The 19333-nt window shown below is 44.3% G+C and overlaps 1 protein-coding gene across 1 annotated transcript in view; it reads left to right on the forward strand.

Annotated features, from left to right (window-relative positions):
• ALDH8A1 (aldehyde dehydrogenase 8 family member A1) overlaps positions 1–19333 on the forward strand; it is a 210333-nt gene that overhangs the window by 173416 nt on the left and 17584 nt on the right. The window contains exon 5 of the mRNA XM_078649245.1: positions 365–621. Within this exon, the coding sequence (XP_078505371.1) occupies positions 365–621 (257 nt within the window). The remainder of the gene's footprint in view (positions 1–364; positions 622–19333) is intronic.

Below are 19333 nucleotides of genomic sequence, written 5' to 3' on the forward strand. Positions count from 1 at the left end.
AGTAGACAAAGAAAAAAGATAATTATTTTGCTGTTGCAAAAATTCAACTGAATAAAAAAGCACCCTATACAATATGCAATACTGTCCTTAGTACCACTGAGGTTTCAAATAACAGCACTGGCAAAGTTTATGCTATCTGAAAACTTAAATGTGACAGTTGACCCTAAAATCACATCAGCAATAAACATAAATATATGCGGGTGTGGAGACGGAAACACTATTGCCAGAGAGGATTGGTTATGGGATGCTCTTCTTATCTTACATGGAACTATATATATTGTCCATCTTTTGTGTCGCTTTACATTAATTCAGATTGATTACTGTGTAATTGTTACTTTTACTTGTATTCCCTTTATTCATGGAGGTGTGCCCCCTGGGGTGGTAAACATAGTGTTTGGTGTTGGACCCAAAGCTGGAGACGCCCTTGTTGCCCATCCCGATGTGCCGCTCATCTCCTTCACTGGAAGCACCGCCACAGCCCAGCGCATCATTGAGAGAAGTGCCCCCTACTGCAAAAAGCTGTCTCTGGAGCTGGGGGGCAAGAACCCTGCCATAGTCTTTCAGGATGCCAACCTGGAGGAGTGCATTCCAACCACTGTGAGGTCAAGCTTTGCCAATCAGGTATGGTGGAAATCCCAAGGTACACACAGAGTAAACGAAACCGTAAGAAATTTATGGGACTGGAAATCTGATCGGAGGAAATTTTGTATGGCAAAGATGAACATTGGAGATGAGATATTCCTGAAATGCCACATTATTATTTGTTTTCTTTTTGGTCAAATGGTATCAAGTTACAGATGGCCACTCTGCATGAATGTTCACTGAGGCAGGCCCTTTATTGGGTGCGCAGGTGCAGACTGGAACTGTGTGCCCAATTATGTCTTCTCAAATTCGCACCTTCACTGGGATAGCATGTCATGACTAGAGGGCTCTCTCAAGTCAGTTACAAGTGGTTGAAATGTCAGTCACAATCCGGTGGGGGGTATAGCTTCAACCTAAAAATGAGCATATACACTCTAGCTAAACTAATGATTTGTGCTCATTTTCAGTAGGATACATAAATATACCAAAGCTGATTTATAGTGAGGAAAGAACATTGGAATTGATAATAAATGTCTTGAGAGTTATGAATATAGTTGATGCAACCATGGAAACCATAGGGACTATCAGTCATTGGGAAGTGGAAGTGTCTAACAATTTTCATTTTTGGGGTCATAAGCAGTGCATGGTGGGGGTGCAAGTTATAATTGTCTCTGCTACTCATAACTGGTGAATTATTGTGTTTTTTTAGTTCAAAACGTTGATGTGGTCTCTGACACATTCGCCTAACTGTAACGTTGATTTAAAAAAAAAAAATGTATTCAATATTTATGTATATGCAAATATATATATATATATATATATGTATATATATATATATATATATAGATATATATACCAAAGTCAAATTCGCTGCAATGAACAGGCAGACTACTTCCTCAATAAAATAGCCACAATCTATGCATCCTTCCCCTTACCCCCTCACCCCATATTACAACAAAGGGATATCAGTCCATTCCCACTCACCACTCTAGAAAATTTTCCACCTCTGGAGCCTATTAGCTTGGAGACCATAATACTCCAGGTAAAGTCCGGATCTCCCAGCGACCCAGCCCCAGCTAAGTTCCTCAGAACAATCACCCCCACCATTCTGCCCACTATTCTGAATTTAATTAATAACTCACTCTCCTCAGGACTTGTACCCCCAAAATGGAAGCAGGCAACAGTCAAGGCCCTCCTGAAAAAACCCAACCTAGATCAAATGAACCCGGGTAACTATCGCCCAATCTCCTTGTTACCATGGATATCCAAAATCGCTGAAAAGCATGTCAACCAATCCCTTACAAAATTCCTGGAAACAAACAAATTACTGGACTCATCTCAAACTGGGTTCCGCCCCATGCATGGGACAGAAACCGCCTTACTAGCCATAACAGAAGGAGCAAGAATGATAACGGATCAGGGCGGCACTGCGGCCATTATCTTATTGGACCTCAGTGCCGCCTTCGATACTGTGAATCATGACATCTTGCTTCACAGAATTGCAGAACTAGGGATAACATCTACAGTGGCGGCCTGGATACGTTCATTTCTCTCAGAGCGCTCATTCCGAGTCTGCGAAGGCGACACCACCTCACCCAGCAAACCACTCAGCTGTGGGGTTCCTCAGGGCTCCTCCCTGAGCCCCACGCTGTTCAACATATACATGCACCCCCTCGCAGAAATAATCCGCCCTTTCGGCGTCCAAGTCGTGTCCTACGCGGATGACACACAGCTGGTGGTTACCCTAAATCATCCCTCCTCTTGTTCCAATGACCTCAGAGAATGCATGGAAGCTGTAAGTACCTGGATGAGTCAGTCATACCTGAAGCTAAACGGCGACAAAACTGAGCTGATGGTACTGGGTAACTCCCCTCAGAAATCCATTGAGTACCTATGGCCACTAGATCTAGGCCCAGCGCCCCTAGCCAGGAACACCATCAAAAGTTTAGGAATCTGGCTAGACAGCACACTATCCTTCGGGCACCAGGCAACTAAATTATCTGCCACCTGCATGGGCATTATGAGACTCATCCGAAAAATCCTACCTCTTCTCCCCTACAAAGCCAGACAAATCATGGTACAGGGCTTAATCCTTTCCCGGCTGGACTTCGGAAATGCCCTTTATCTAGGCGCCCCTGAATCTACCATGAAAAAGCTCCAGGTAATACAAAACTGCGCTGCCCGTACACTTCTGTGCATCCCCCGCCGCTTATCAGTGAAATCCGAACTAAAAGCCCTTCATTGGCTGCCAGTAAAAGACAGGATCAATTTTAAAAGCATGTGTATTGCCCACCGTGCTTACTGGAGGAAAGGAGCAATTCTTAACCACACCCTGATCACCCCTTACCACCCCAACAGACAGCTCAGGTCAACTCATACCTTTCAAGTCCTCAGACCTAGGTTCAAAAGAGAAAGGAGTGGAGGAAGAATGTTCTCAACAAACGCGGCAAGACTCTGGAACTCCCTCCCAATCTCTATTCGCTCAGAACCCAATCTCCTGCACTTTCGAAAAAAACTAAAAACCTTTCTCTTCAGCAGATAAACCTACCCTCCCCACTCACCTGTAATTGGTTAAGCGCTAGGATGCCTGCGGGTAGCTACCGCGCTATATAAAAACCTTATCCAATCCAATCCAAAGTCCACTGTGAAAACCACAAATAATGCTCACTCAGAGATATGTGGGAACTTTCCTCTACTTCCAACAAGAAAAGTAGAAAGCAAAGCAAAGTTCCTACTTATCTCTGTGTGAACATTATATGTGGGGTTGAAATTGGACTTTGGAAATGAATGCCGGCGGGCTCGTCTGGCTGCTACGCCCCACCTCTCATGGGTCCAAAGTAATTTATCGAGCAGTTGGCTTGATATATATACAGGTGGGAGTATATCGTTTGGGGCGGAGCCTAGTTCACTAGAACACATATGGCTGCAGGACTGGAACAGTTACTACGATGGGAGCCTCCTGTAAACTTGGGCGCTGAGGAAGGCTGTATTATGCCGAAATGCATTCGCCATTTGCATCAGAATAAAGAAGCTTCTATACTGTCCCCCCTTGTGGCCTCTACTCTTTCGGAAGGAGGAGGGTGTTGTTATATTTTCTGCGGTTGCCAGTAACGCAGTTGGGAGGTCCCGCTTCGCAAAGTTGGCCCGGTCTCTAATGGTGTTTGTTTTGCCAATTGTTGGTGTTTCCAGGGGACTGGATTGGCCTGGACCCGGCACGAGAACTGGGAGCAGACAGTGCGGTTGTGATGGGATTCCACCTCACACTGGGCGGCATGTATTCACATAGCTGCCCCCGCCGAGGATGTTCCTACACTTCGGGGCTGAAGCGGTGTGGGGACGTAAGGAGGCTCTAAATCCTGATGACAAGCAGGAAAATTAAGGCTGTTTACACCATCGGAGTCCTGCATTTCCGCCCGACCAGCTGGTTTTACACTTTCCCCACACTTCACCTACCTGAAAGCGGAGTGATGCATTCTGGTCGTTGCAGTCCATGACAACATCGAGAGCTGCAACAGGTGAGAGTATATCGTTTGGGGCAGAACCTAGTTCAGTAGAACACATAAGGCTGCAGGACTGGAACAGTTACTACGATGGGAGCCTCCTGTAAACCTGGGCGCTGAGGAAGGCAGTATTATGCTGAAATGCATTCGCCATTTGCATCAGAATAAAGAAGCTTCCATACTGTCCCCCCTTGCGGCCTCTACTCTTTCGGAAGGAGGAGGGTGTTGTTATATATAAATATATATATATATATATATATATATGTATATATATATATAACATCCAGACCTTTGCCAGTACGATAGCAGAAAAGGCGCTGACACCGTGGGCTTCACGAAAGGGAGATTTATTACCCTGTGCGAATGGCTTAACGCGTTTCGACGGACAAAACCGCCTTGGTCACAACAACTTCCTATTTACATAAGACAGTTTATATATATAGGCGGCTAAACTCGTTGGTTGGTGCCGTTTGATGACGTCCAATGTTTACATCGGCTGAACTAGTAAACATAAAAGAAACATTGTTGCACATGATTAAATACAATACTGTGTGGTGTTTGGGCATTATTTACAAAGTGGAATTTTCTGCCAGTGCAGTTTGCGATTGTTGTTCATGATTATTAATTGGTGCACACTGCATAAATGTAACGCAAATCACATATTTTTAAATAATCCATGCCCTAACAAAAGATGTTAAACTTTATCTATCCAATACATGTGCTACTGTATATACCAGCATTTACGCGACCTACAGCCAAAAACAATTTGATAATTAATGTAAAGTGCTGGAATTGAAATAAAAACACCAACTGTGACTACTTATATACATGCGGAATATTCCACCCACACATCTGAGTATATCTTGGTACTTACACAATATTTACACATTGCTACTATGTCAGTTGTATTCACTCCAGGTAATTAATTCAAGATACCAATGAGTTTTTTTTAAAATATATTTTTCCATCAAAGCGCCCTAAGCATCTGAGAGGCACACGACAGTCCTCTGCCCTCCGGGCTTCAAGGTTACATGCCTTGCCGCTCCACACACAATCGTTTGCCCGACGCGTTTCGGGGGACACACCCCCTTCCTCATGGGCTGCTGCTTGAAATCACTTGAGGTGCGCCTTTACCAATTAATTACCTTTTAATTCAAAACAAGCCCCCAGGAGGGCGTGTTCTCAGTGCATAGTCCAGCTGTGAATTGTGGGACTTGTGGTCCGTAAAGATGCAGGTAAGTGTTTGTCAATAATCAAAGGAAGAGTGTCTTCAGGAGAAGCTAGGCCGTTATTGGAAGCACAGAAACAACCACACTGGGATGTTGAAGGAAGCCCTCACTCACCACCTAGTGATGACATGCTTCATCATCGGGCCCCACCAAAGAGACCGAGTGTCTCTTTGGTGTGCTGCAACGCCAGGATTACTGCGGAGCGGGATGGTGATTTCAGGGCGTGTTGAGTGCAATTTAGATTAGTGAGTGGTGGAAGTATTAAAATAGTCAGTAGTGTATCTGAGGTAATAATTTTATTCTATGATCACTAAAGACAGAGATATTAAAATATGTGAGGAAACAGTCCACTATAATTGAGTGGTGGGTTCCTATAAGTTTGTCAACATGTTTCTCGCCATCGAAACGGTGTTAATTTACCCGGCAATTCTTCAGGGCTGTGTGTGATAAACCCTGGCGGTATGGGCACGCTAAGGCCCACCCTTACCTAGGGGCGTGAGAGTGAAAATTAAATAAAAGTGAAAAAGTGCAAAAAAAATTAGGAATGAACAAACTCTTCCTAATTACTCCTGGTTTAGGAGGCTTCTACTTATCGGTTTCTGCACTTTATAGGTGTTGGAATCAAACACCATGGGTCTCAGGAGGGGGGTGGAAGCGTATTCGGCACACCGCCCTTGACGCTTAGCACCCTCAGTCTGCCTATGTCGCCCTTGTACCGGACCCCGACGATAAGTGTTTGTATCCTTTCAGTAAGGTTGAGTGTTCTGGCAATTTTACCGCACTGTCATCATAAGCCTTCAGTAGGCTGTGTTGCGGTTTGGCCTGTTAATTACACATGGAGTCCTGTGCATCCCGAGTCCTAAACAGTTCAGAACCCTAAGCCTCGTCGTGCTGAATAATCCATCTTGATGTCAGCCGGCGATGGCGCACTCTACGGCCGGGCCGCCGTGTAGCAAATGTTTTCCATCAAAGTGCCCTAAGCATCTGTGTGGCACAGTCCTCCGCCCTCCAGGCTTCAAGTTTACGTGCCTTGCCGCTCCACACACAATCGTTTGCCCGACGCGTTTCGGGGACACGCCCCATTCCTCATGGGCTGCTGCGTGAAATCACTCGAGGTGCGCCTTTACCAATTAATGACCTTTTTATTCAAAACAAGAAGCCCGGAGGGCGGAGGACTGTCGTGTGCCTCTCAGATGGTTAGGGCACTTTGATGGAAAAAAATAATAATATATATATATATATATACATACACAAACAGCCTCCAAGCAAAGGGGCCCTCGACCATACAGGGTGGCCTCAGAACAATGAGCACGGAGCAGCCCATCAATTAACTCTCCATTATCAAACACAATGAGCCCAATACCGGAGTCACAGCATTTTAATTGCAGGCACAGCAGCGCAGTAAGTTTCGACTTCTCCTTACGCGTTTCAACAACATTTGCCTTGATCACAGGTGGAGATCGCAAAGTGCATTTATACGCGTCTTTTATTTTAAAAGTCACATGACAGTCTGTTTCAGAATACAGTCCCCATGATGCATTTTGTTCGGCAGTTGTAATGTGATGCATTAAATCTTGTTACATCCATATGTCTTTTCAATAAAAAGTTACATTCTTTTGTGCATGCATCAAATGTCTTAGTGGGTTTGTTTACTCACGATGTCTTGTGCTTGCTTAACGTGCCAAGTGCTCGCCTTTCATTTTGGCCTTGCAACAGTCAGTCCTCCGGCACGATCAGAGCAGGGAATCATCCCTTTCTGAATCCCTTCCTGCGCCATCACACCTTTGCTGATTACGGTCGCCAGTAGGTAATTATAGTTAAGACCAAGTTTCCATAGGAAGAAATTTTTTTGTTATGCTTATAACTTCGGCGTCGTTTGATGAATCTTCATGAAATTTTCAAAACCTATTCTTTGTTCATATCAGCTCCTATGTTAAACGTTTGGGGGTGATTGGTCAAGGGGGGGCCTAGATAAAAGGGGGGACCCAAAACGTGTTTTCTCCATGTTCATTTCCATAGGAAACTTTAGATAAGGCTACAGGTCAAACGGGTGAAAGGAATTACCCTAAATTTGGCAGGGAAAAGGGTCTTGATCTAGGAAGCACACTTTTGTTTACTTGGTGTAAATCTGTTCAGTAGTTTTGGAGAAATATCAAAATTTACAGATATCGATATTTGGGAATTCTGCCATCTGATTGGCTGAGGAGTTACAAGCATGAGCTTGCTGCTTATTGGTTGCGAGCGCTGCAATCGGTTGCAACTAAGAAGTGTTGGTCGCCATTTTTTGATTCAGTTGAAGCGAGTAAGGGGAAAAAAGGGTGAAAAAAGTAGGAAAGGAGGGTAGGAGCACTGTAACCTCTGTGTGCAAAGCAAAGTAGTCACTCCTACTGGTCTGAAAGTGCGGTGTTGCTTAGAGTGACATGGTGCTGAGATGATATGCTGCTACACTCGGGTATGAAACCGAGAGCCTAAACCGTGAGCTCATTGCTGTAAAGTGATGTGCTCTGGTCTTTGTAGCATACGTGTTCAAGTAGTGTTAGTAGGCGTTTATACCATACAGGGAGTGGGAAGCGAACTACTGACCGCTACCGTGTGTTTATACTATACCGGAAGCGGGAAGCAAAGTACTCAAGCCTACCGGTGTGAAGACTCGGGGAAACCGAGCTGATTGCTGTAAAGTGATGGGCTCTGGGCGCTGTAGGATACTAGCCGCTGTAGTATAACTGTGTAAGTAGTGTTAGTATGTGTTTATTGTATATAGGGAGTGAGTAGCAAACTACTTTCTCCTTCTGGTCTGAAGACTCGGGGATTAAACCGTGAGACTAAATCGTGAGCTCATTGCTGTAAAGTGATGGGCTCTGGGCACTGTAGTATACCTGTGGAAGTAGTGTTAGTTTGCGTTTATATAATACAGGGAGTGGGAAGTGAACTACTCACCCCTACCGGTCTCAAGACTCCTGGATGAAATCATGAGCTCATTGGTGTAAAGTCATGTGCTCTGTGTAGTATTCCAATGTAAGTCATGGTAGAATGTTAGTATGCAATTCTACTAGAATGTAAGTATGTAATGTTAGAATGTAGGGCTGTCATGAGGGGAACCTTGGGGAGTTTGTACACAGTGCTGGAGAAGATGGTTACCTTGCAGTCTGCTCCAGTTGGTGGGTGTTTAAGGTGTCTTGATTTCCTTCAATAAATCTACTTATTGGATCCACTGCCATCTGCCTCTTCACTACATAAATTGGCGACGAGCGGGAGAAGGTAAAAAGAAGGCAGCACTCACCAATATTTCAAAGTTGCTTGCATTGTGCTGAAGACCCATTTTCTTTGTGTAGTTGTTTCTACTCATCCCAGAGTCGTCGGCTCATTGAACTATGTCATCCGACCTCTGGTAGGATTTATATTTTTAGAATTTGCGCTTCCTCTGCCTCTTCACTACACTCTGTATTACATGTGTGTAAGTAGTGTTAGTATGCGTTTATACTAACCAATGCATCATGGTCCTAGGGAGCGCGACCTCCTAGGTGCAGCTTATACAATGTCCCGGGGTGTGCATCCGCGGGACATATATGTTTGCTATTAGAGGGCGGGTTCATGGCTTCCACCCTGTGATAGCAAATCCTTGTTTGACTAGTTGAAGAGAGAGGAGGAAAACCTTGTATCACTTTAATAGAGTAGAGCCTGATGGAAAAAAAATAAAAAAGAAGCGGGGTCTCCCCCATTCATTTAAATGAGGCCCCTGGTGGGTAATGTTCCATGGCCAATCATATTATTATATTGCGAGGTCTCTGTAGGACTAGGGATCTTAATGTCACATGTAAATTTGGCGCGGGAGGGCACAGAGACGTTTCGCAGCCTAGGGGATCGCCACCTTCCCGGGTATTGTTTACTAATTGATCGGGGGGCTTCAAGGCCAACTGAATTCCGGGATCGCCACCCTCCGGGGCTTTACTTAAATATGCAGGGTGGGGCTCGGCAGTCCCTGAAGCCTTGGTGGTTCTAGGCAGTGCCCTATTGGTTCTGTAATCACACGGGCAGTACTCATGGTGTTAAAAAGTGATACACTCATAGAACTCTTGCAGTTGTAGAATTACCCAGGATTCATTTGTGTAATAGTCTGTTGGCTTACACTTGGCAGTTGCACCACAAAATTACAAATGTTTTCCCTCATAACCTCCTATAAACAGACGATTTTCATAATAAACTACAGAGAAATGTTGTCAGAAAAAAAAGACCTATACACTCACCCATTTATTGAAAAAAAAAACCTTTATTAAAACATCACAAATAAATGGAAACGCTAGTGTTTTCGAACAAACAACAGTATAACATGAAATACGTGGGTGGGACTCCTCCGGAAGCAGCGTAAAAAACCTGCAACACAAAAATGAAACATACGTATGTGTGCCATGTGGAAGAGGAAAAGAAAGGTAGTCAGAATGAAAGGAAGATAGTGATAATGGGAGGGAGAGGGAGTGGGTGGAAGGGAGAAGGGGAGGGAGAGTCAAAAGAACAGAGGGAGGAGGAGACAGAGCGTCGGCCTACTGCACTCAGCCCTCAGTGTTTACCTCCCTTCACCTGTTTGTCTAGGACGCTGGTGTCCGCGAAAAAGAGTGTGGTTCAACAAGTCCTTAAAATGAAACATATGAATGAGGCCAGAGATTACATTATTAGCTACGGGAACATCGCTTGCCTGCACCTGTGCACCCAAGGTGCTGCACCCCAGCAACTTTCCCCGCACTGTGCTCAGTTGTAGGTCCTGCGCACCGAGGCGTCACTGCTCACCTGCCACCATCAGTGTGTCCAATGACATATTGGTGCAAGCTCCGAGTCTGGGGTAACTTTGTAGGGTGGGAGAGCAGGCCTCCGGTTACGGACGGTATCTTGATACCACGATGGAAAGCGTCAGAATACCGAGGGCATCATCACGGGGTGAACACCAGCTCTGCCCATTTTGGCTTAATCAATTCAGTAACTGAAAAGGGAGAAATATTGTAATGGTGGAAACATCTGGAGGTAAATGAATTTTATTTCAAGCTTAACATCCTTCGTTTTTGAAGTATAATCTACCAACTGTTAGTGGTAATAGTTGTTCAAAGAGGAGTTGGAGTGCACGAGAATACACAAGGTTAAATAATAATATGTTATACCAACCTTCACATACAAAAGAACAGAGCGCATGCTAGAAGCAGAATGTGCGTGTGTAATGCAGTGACAGAATCCTGTGTTCTTGTACACTTAGTAATGAGCTCAATACAGGGCCCTAAAAGCCAACGCCATGTGTCTGTAGGGCAGCGCTGCCCCCTGGCTGAGGCCTACAGTACGGTCCAGCAGGTCCTTAAAATGAGACAGACATGTGACTGAATGAGGTCAGAGATCACATCATTACGCACAGCAACATCGCTTGTTCGCAACTGCGCACTCAGGCTGCTGCACCCCACCCCTCCCGCAGCACTGTGCTCAACCTGGGTCTGTAGGGCAGCGGCGCCCACTGGCTCAGGCCTACAGTACGGTCCAGCAGGTCTTTAAAATGAGACAGAGATGTGATTGAATGAGGTCAGAGATCACATCATTACGCATGGCAACAACGCTTGTTCGCACCTGTGCATCCAGGTTGATGCACCCCACCCCTCCCAAAGCACTGCGCTCAACACGTGTCTGTAGGGCAGCGCTTCACGCTGGTTGAGGCCTACAGTATGGTCAAGCAGGTCTTTAAAATGAGACAGAGATGTGACTTAATGAGGTCAGAGATCACATCATTACGCAGGGCAACTTCGCTTGTTCGCACCTGCGCACTCCCGCAGCAGTGCGCTCAATTGGAGCCGCTGTGCACCCCGGTCCCACTGCTCACCTGCTGTCATTATTGTGTGTGCAAACACTACGGGCAGCAGTGTTCACAATTCAGTTGCAGTGTTGATTGCAGGATGGTGTACACCTCATGGATTCCTTTCGAAACACAACGGGCAGTAGGGTTCACAATTTAGAGTCAGTGTTGTTTGCCAGGATGGTGTACACCTCATGGATCCCTTTTTTTATTGCGCATTATGATATGCGAGGTGGATGTGGCCATATCACCTGAGGCAGTGTGTAAGTACTGGGACATGTGGCGTTGTCGTTATCCTATTTATAAGTACGCAAAGTGGGCTGGGCTTGTGTATGTCAGGCCAGCGTAGGGGTGTGAATAATTGTTCCGGGGATCTGGGCATTGTTCAGTTTCTGCCTGGCCAGGAAGTGTACTTATGTGTGTTTCTTTTGCAGTTTTGACGTCGCAGATTGCCCAATTTACATTAATGTAGCATGTATCGGGAGGGCGGCAACTATCGGTAATGAGATGCTGTTCAAAAAGATTGAATGGCGAACATCACATGTCGTTGTCAAGGTTGTGGATATGCGCAGACACGCATGTCAATGGCGTGCGGTATTATTGAAAGTGTTGCTATCGCAAAGCGTACACATGTGAATGTGCTCGGATGGAGGGAGGATCAGCACTGAGGCTACGTCATACACAGTGATAACGCTCATTACAGTCAAGCAATGTATGTCAAACGTGAATCTGAAAGTCTCACATATAACACACTACTATATTGGTAAAGCCTGACAACAGAGCGTACAGCAATACAAATCTACACATCACTCTTTACTGTTTGTCACATGTGATCTAGGATGTGCACTCTGCCCGTAGCTGATGATACTTCTTAGAGCCAGCAATACCCAGGCCGAAAGGCAGCACAAAAATGTGAACTCACACACACCAGGGGCATCGTGCAACACACTTTTGTTTTTTGAAGTAACATTTGAGATGCATGGCCATCACATGTGGAAGGCTAATGTACAGACCATGAATATTAATCAAGATGATCGTTGCATGATGTGTGTAGTATAAGATATGTGTATACAGCAAAAAACTTTTCATAGAAGCTCTCTAAGCAGAGGAGGTGTCTCTCATCAAACGCTGTAGAGAGAATGACTAAAATGGGTGGGGTCGTCCAATTGTTACAATGGGAAATGTTATGACGCAATCAAATGCTTTTTTTAAGGTCACATGGCAATCGCGCACCGAGCGTGCAAGGAGGCCGCACCCGATGCAATTTTGAGAAAATATATTTATCATAATATAAGTTTGTTACAGTTAGAAATATATAACGTTAACATTTTGTTTAAAATATTTTAGATTATCGCATGCTCTCATATACTGTTTTAAGTTATTTAGATATACTTTTGAGACAAAAAATAAAAGAGGGAATGGCGTAACCGACGCGACACCATACGTCTCTGATGTAACACAAGGCCTGGCGGCGTGCACTTGGCGCATACACACGCACAGCGGGGCGACCCCATACGTACATGATGTAACGCGTGGCTTGGTACTGCGTATCCGTCCGATACCAAAGTAGTAGCTGGGGCGAATTCATGCGTATATGATGTTACGCGGTGCCACGAACCCGTTGGATCCGAAATGCGCATCATTTACGAGTTTAGCAATATGGGGATCAGATTCGTGTGGTGATGGAGCTTGGTACGCTACCGGTATAGGAGTGCATTTTTATAAAAATATTTTAAAAAAGCTACGTATTTTTTGGGGAAGATATAAAACATTACATAATTTTTAAAGTTAATAAAAAAGAAGTATAATAGAGTTCCAAAATATTAAAAAAATAATAGAAAAAATATAGGTTTTATAAACATTAAAATATGAAATTTTAATTTAAAAAAACCTTTAGAATTCACTGACAAAAACATAGGTTTTACAGATGTTATAGTTAGAAATTAGCATTTAAAAAACCTTAGAAATTCACAAAAAAAACATAGGTTTCAGGGACGGAATAGTTAGCTGAACATTTGACTCATATAAAACCAGAGCAATTCGCCTGTTATAATTAGTTGAGCTAACTATAACTCGCACGCCTGCAATGCACTTATGATGATGTCACATAATACATCACTCATGACATGGTCAGTGACATCACTGATGACATCAATGATGACATCTCAAATGACATCACTGAAGACATCTCCACATGAAAATCTGATGCACATACCGATGCCCTAATATAAACTTTAAGACACACACTCTAAAATACAGACTACTATTTTTGAAACTATACACACAACAATGCCAGATACTACATACCACCCACTATTTCCTAGGTCTATACACACATCCAGTCACTTATAAATGCAGTTACTCATCAATACAGTACTATAACATGCACTCATATACCTATACATACAGTAACACTCTGCCACTCATCGATAGAGTTACTCACACACCTAGTCAGTCATGCAAAGAATCAATCACATACCAATTTACTCATGTATACAGTTATACGCACCAACTCCGTTATTTATACACACACCACATAACTTATTTATGCAGATACTAACACATACTTACTGTCTTATACAATCACTGATACAAGCAGACACTCATTAATACACCCATTCTTCAAATAACTTACTCACACGTATAGTCATTTATATATTCCAACACTCATATATACTGCCTTAAAACCTATGTAGTTACTCACGCATATACCACTGAGACATTCATTCACTCATCAACACACCCACACTAATTCACCCATACAGCCCTTCCCAGATGTACTTTTGAATCCATACAACCAGTGAATCACCCACTCAGACATCTATGCACAGAGTCACACACCCTCCCACCCACCCACACAGACACTCAGGCACCTATACAGATGCTCACACAACAAATCAATAACCCATATAGACACTCATATAGCTACTCACAAACCCATGAAGCTGCTTACACACCAACTGAGAGACTAATACAGACTTTCACACAGTTTAGTCACTAACCCATGCATTCAGTAAGACACGTTCAATCACTCACCTATACAGTCAGTCACACACCTACTAAATAATCCATTCAGGCACTTGTAAATCCACTAATTCTTAAATACACCTTGGCATAGATATATTTGAAAAAAAAAAATTAAACTTTCAAGAAACACACAGTCACTGGATGATGTAATCAGGGATGTCATTTGAGATGTCATCAGTGATGTTATCAGTGACGTCACTGACCATGTCATGAGTGATGTAATATGTGACGTCATCACCAGTGCATTGAGGGCGCGTGAGTTATAGTTAGCTCAACTAACTATAACAGGCGAATTTCTCTGGTTTTATATCAGTCAAATGTTCAACTAATTATAACCTCCCTGAAACCTGTTTTTGTTAGTGAATATATATGTATGTATGTGTGTATATATATATATATATATATATATATATATATATATATATATATATATACATACAAATATTCATTTCTATATATATTCATAAAACTTTGTACTCCTCACACAAGGCATGGCACTCCACATGGTGTGGTTGAATAATTTATTTGCCCCAATTACAGAAAAAACGCCTACACGTTTCGACTCTCGCTGAGCTTTGTTCACAACATCGAACTGAAGCATCTGCAACCATTGTGTGCATGGAATTCATGAATAGAGAAAGTGTACTAGTGGTATTAGTGGCTCCACCACAACACTCATTCTGTCTGGGGGCCATCGTAGAGCATGCACATACTCTATTGGCATTTCATGGTAACAATTTCTTGGCAAACTCCATTACAAATCAACAAAGGGCATTCCCTTAAATCTTCTGGTTTCCCATTACATCACAAAAGTTAGTTACTGGAAAAACACACAAGTAAAATACTTGGTTACAAAATTAACATACTTTTGAAAAAACAGATATCTTTCTTTCTGGAAATTGCCAAGTCCATCATCGTATCTAAGACTATATGTATCCTATTGGCGGTCGCCAGTAGGTAGTTATAGTACGGACCATGTTTCCATAGGAAAAGCGTTTTTTGACTTGTCTATAACTTTGGTGCCTTTGGATGATTCTTAATTGAATTTTCCCTAAAAAGTATCCTGGTAAATCTTTTTGTGCATGGAAAGTTTTGGGGCCGATTACATGGGGTGTAAAAAAAGTGTTTTTGCCATGTTAATTCCCCTGGGGATTTTGAAAATGACTACAGCCCAAACCGCTAGATGGAATAATCCCAAATCTTCAGAAAGTTAGCACTTGGTCCAGAGAGAGTGCTTTTTGTTATTTGGTGTAAATCTGTTCAGTAGTTTTGGAGATATGGCAAAAAAATACATTGTATACATTGGTATTTGGATCCTCTGAGGATCCCACAGTCCCCTGCTGAAAACTGATTGACTGTCAACACTTCAACCAGGAAGTGTTGGCAGCCATCTTAAGACTCTGCTTTAGCCGAGTCAAAAAAATAAACATTTTAAAAAAGAAAAGCGGGTAGGAATACCCTGACTCCCTACCTGTGGTCCCGTGGTCTCCCTGTGATCCTGACAGGGACAAAAAGCATTTCTTTTTTGCCACAGAAACTTGACGGAGCCACAAATCTGAGGCCAAAATATATATTTTTAAAAACAATAGCAGACTCCCCTGCTTGTTATGATTAGGACTCCAAGGTGGGCCAGGTCCTGGGGGCATTTAACAAAAAAGAAGAAGGACTCATGGGGCCCCCTCCTAAGGTTCATTGAGCCCAATGGACCACCACCTCTCCGGAGCTTTGTTAATAAAAAAGAAAGGGGGCACACAAGGCTCCTCTCCATGGACACTATAGGCCCCGGGGGCCATCACCACTCCGGGGCTAAAGAAACATTGATGGGAGGCTGCGGGGACCACCATCTCTCCGGGGCTAAATAACATGTAATGAGGGGCCCACGCACGCCCCTCAGGCCCTGGGGACCACCAACTCCCTGGGCCCAAATATTTATTTTAAAAATGGGTGAGGTGCTGTACGGACCCCTCATTGCCCACAGAGGGCCCCCGGGGACATTCACCTCCCTGGGTCCAACCCTGGATGATGAAGGAGGGGAGCTGTGCGGACCCTCTCCTGGAGCCATATATGGCCCTGGGTACCACCACCCCTCACTACTGGCTCCTGCTATGTCCTGGGGTGCCTACCCCGGGGACAAATCTGTTTCCTTTTGCTTGGTGGGAGCTGATGGTTCCCACCAAGTTAAAGCTATAGCAAACACAGCTTTCAAAGTGCTTCCACCTGCTGGAGCAGAGGTTTCATCTCTTTGTCTGTCCATAGACATGCGGGCAGGGAAAGAGATGATAGTATTGCTCCTGCATACAGGGAGCTGCATTTCCAGCAGCTCCCAGCGTACAGCAGCAATGCCAGGCGGCAGAGAGCCAGCTGGGACTGGGGGGCCTTGAGGCTTCCCCGCGGTCCTGGGGAAGTTCAGAAGGGAGCAGAAAGAGGCAGAATTAAGGTCAGAATCTAGCAGAAAGAGGCAGAATAAAGGTCAGAAACAAGCAGAAAGTGGCAGAATAAAGATCGGCAACGAGCAGAAAGAGGCAAGATAAAGTTCAGAAACGAGTGGAAAGAGGCAGAATAAAGGTCAGCAACTAGCAGAAAGAGGCAAGATAACGTTCAGAAATGAGTGGAAAGAGGCAGAATAAAGGGGGGGCAGCACAGAGCAGAAAGAGGCAGGATAAAGGTTAGAAACAACCAGAAAGATGCAAAATAAAGGTCAGAAGGGAGCAGAAAGAGGCAGAATAAAGGTCAGAAATGAGCATAAAGAGGCAAAATAAAGGTCAGGAGAAAGCAGAAAGAGGCAAAATAACAGGCAGAATGAGCAGCAAGAGGCAAAAAAGAGGTGAGAAACAAGCAGCAAGAGTCAAAATAGAGGTCAGAAATGAACAGCAAGAGGCAGATAATGGGCAGAATGCGGCAACATAGATGGCTGGAACGAGCAAGAAGAAGCAGAAAATGAGGAGAAAATGAGCTGAGGAGGCACCAAAGGCAGACAAGAGTATTGCAATGCAGGCAAGCTTGACAGGAGGACCATCACAGAGAGAGCTGGCACGGTGACCTGTACCTGTGTGCCCCCTACTTTTTTTACTGTGCACCCACTGATCGACCACTCATACACTCATGCATTCACTCGCAGACCCACTCAGAGACTCCTGAATCCACTGGCAGACACACTCAGACACTCATGCACCCAATCACAGAACCATTCAAGCACTCATACACACACTCACAGATCCACTGAGAAACTCACGCATACACTCACAGACCCACTAAGAGACCAAACACACACTTCCAAATTCATGCACCCACTCATAAACTCACACAGCCACTCACTGATTCTCTCATACACTAACAGACCGATTCACAGACCCACTCATAGACTCTCACATGCTCTCACAGACCCAGACAGACACTCATGTACCCATTCATAGACCCATTCAGAGACTCATGACCCACTCACAGCCTTATGCCCCACTCCCTGACCCACTCAGACACTTACAGGCCCACTTGCAGACCCATTCTGATGCTCACACAGCCACTCAGACACTCAAGCACTCACCTACTCAGAGACTCACACACCCACTCACCTTCCTACACGGCCACTCACAAACCCACTCTCAACATTTACAGGTTACAGTTAGGAAATACAATTTAAAAAATGTTGAAATTCACTGAAAATCCTTCACCCCTACCCTTAGTGGTTTGATCCGATTCCTTTTGTTTAAGTGCAACTTCAAGCTTTTTTTTCCAGGTTTTTAATGACATTATTCAGTGTACCCACCTCTTTCCGTAGGGCACCCACAGTTTCCATTAAATTACCTAAATAATTCAGGACACCCTGAACACTCCCACCGCCCCCCGATTGGCTCTTTCTTATAGCTGGACTCCCCTCAGCCTTTCCTTTTATACCATCAACATTAGTATCATTGGCATCATTATCTAGTAACAGTATACTTTCATTACTCAAGGCAGCAAAATGATGGTTACACTGGAACACCGAAACCTCAGAATCGCACAAGGATTCTGGATAAATAGGATCAACTTTGCTGTCGGCTGTACCCCTGCCCAAGCCTTTCTTTTTTGCCTTGGCCGTAACAAATATAGAATGAATTTGCTTTTGCTTTTGTTTTAACTTTTTGATCGTCGGAGATCTTGCTGATTGAGGCGAGATTGCCTGAGACAAGGGGAGCGGGTCATTCATGATATACACACACTCATCTAGTATGGTGTCAATGTTGTTTGCATTGTCCAATAAACAATTTCTTCCTCTTACTTTGGTCACTTTCTTTTAGGGCTTACCTATGCCTGATGCACCCTCTATAGCTTTTTCCCCCCATTTTTACAGCCAACCTTTAGATTGGGACCACGCAAAGGCCAGGAAGCAGCACTACCCACCCTTCATCTGCTGCTTGGATTTCCGATTCCCAAGAAACACATTACAAGGGGAATAGCACACACAGAGTACCAGAAGCGTTCATCAAGTCTCAATATTGTCACCTTTGAACTGCTGCCATAAACAGGGCCGGACTGGCCGTAGCGGGCACCGAGCAATCCCCCGGTGCGCCGCACGGGTGGGGGCTGCAACAAAATCGTTGAAAACCTGCCCTGGCAATGAGCTTGTCGGCACCCACAACCCCCCGGGGGGAAGAGCGGGGGGGGGGGGGGCGGCCAAGCACTTTGCCAGGGCCGGTTTTGGTTACCAGTCCGCCATGGCCATTAAAAAGTAGAGCACACTGGCATGGCGATCCTTTACCAAGGCATGTGGAGGCTACCCCAGCCCAGCCTCATCCAGGCTTGAATGGGCGAACACAGGCCTGCTCTTGGCCCGGAATTCGCCCGGGCACAACCCACACACGTCACATGCTGCAGGATGCCTCCAGATGATTTATTAATATAATGAAACAGCTGCCAATACTGATAATTATTCAACACCACTCTTAGCAATCACATGTGACACTGATAGTGATTGAAACATTTATAAATGTTTTTATTTTCTCTTTTTAATATATATATATTTTTTTTAAAGACCTTTATTGTACACCTCCAGCATGACACAGCGTAAGGCCTGCTGAGAAAAGCAAGGACCCCCTGGGTAGTGTAACTCTATAGACTCCTAGGGCAGGGTAGCAACAGGTGTGAAAAAATCCTAGGACGTCTAGGTATGACAGTGTACATTGAAGTATAGCCAGCTA

This window comes from Lissotriton helveticus, chromosome 6 (genome assembly GCF_964261635.1).
Source record: "Lissotriton helveticus chromosome 6, aLisHel1.1, whole genome shotgun sequence".
Classification (NCBI taxonomy): domain Eukaryota; kingdom Metazoa; phylum Chordata; class Amphibia; order Caudata; family Salamandridae; genus Lissotriton; species Lissotriton helveticus.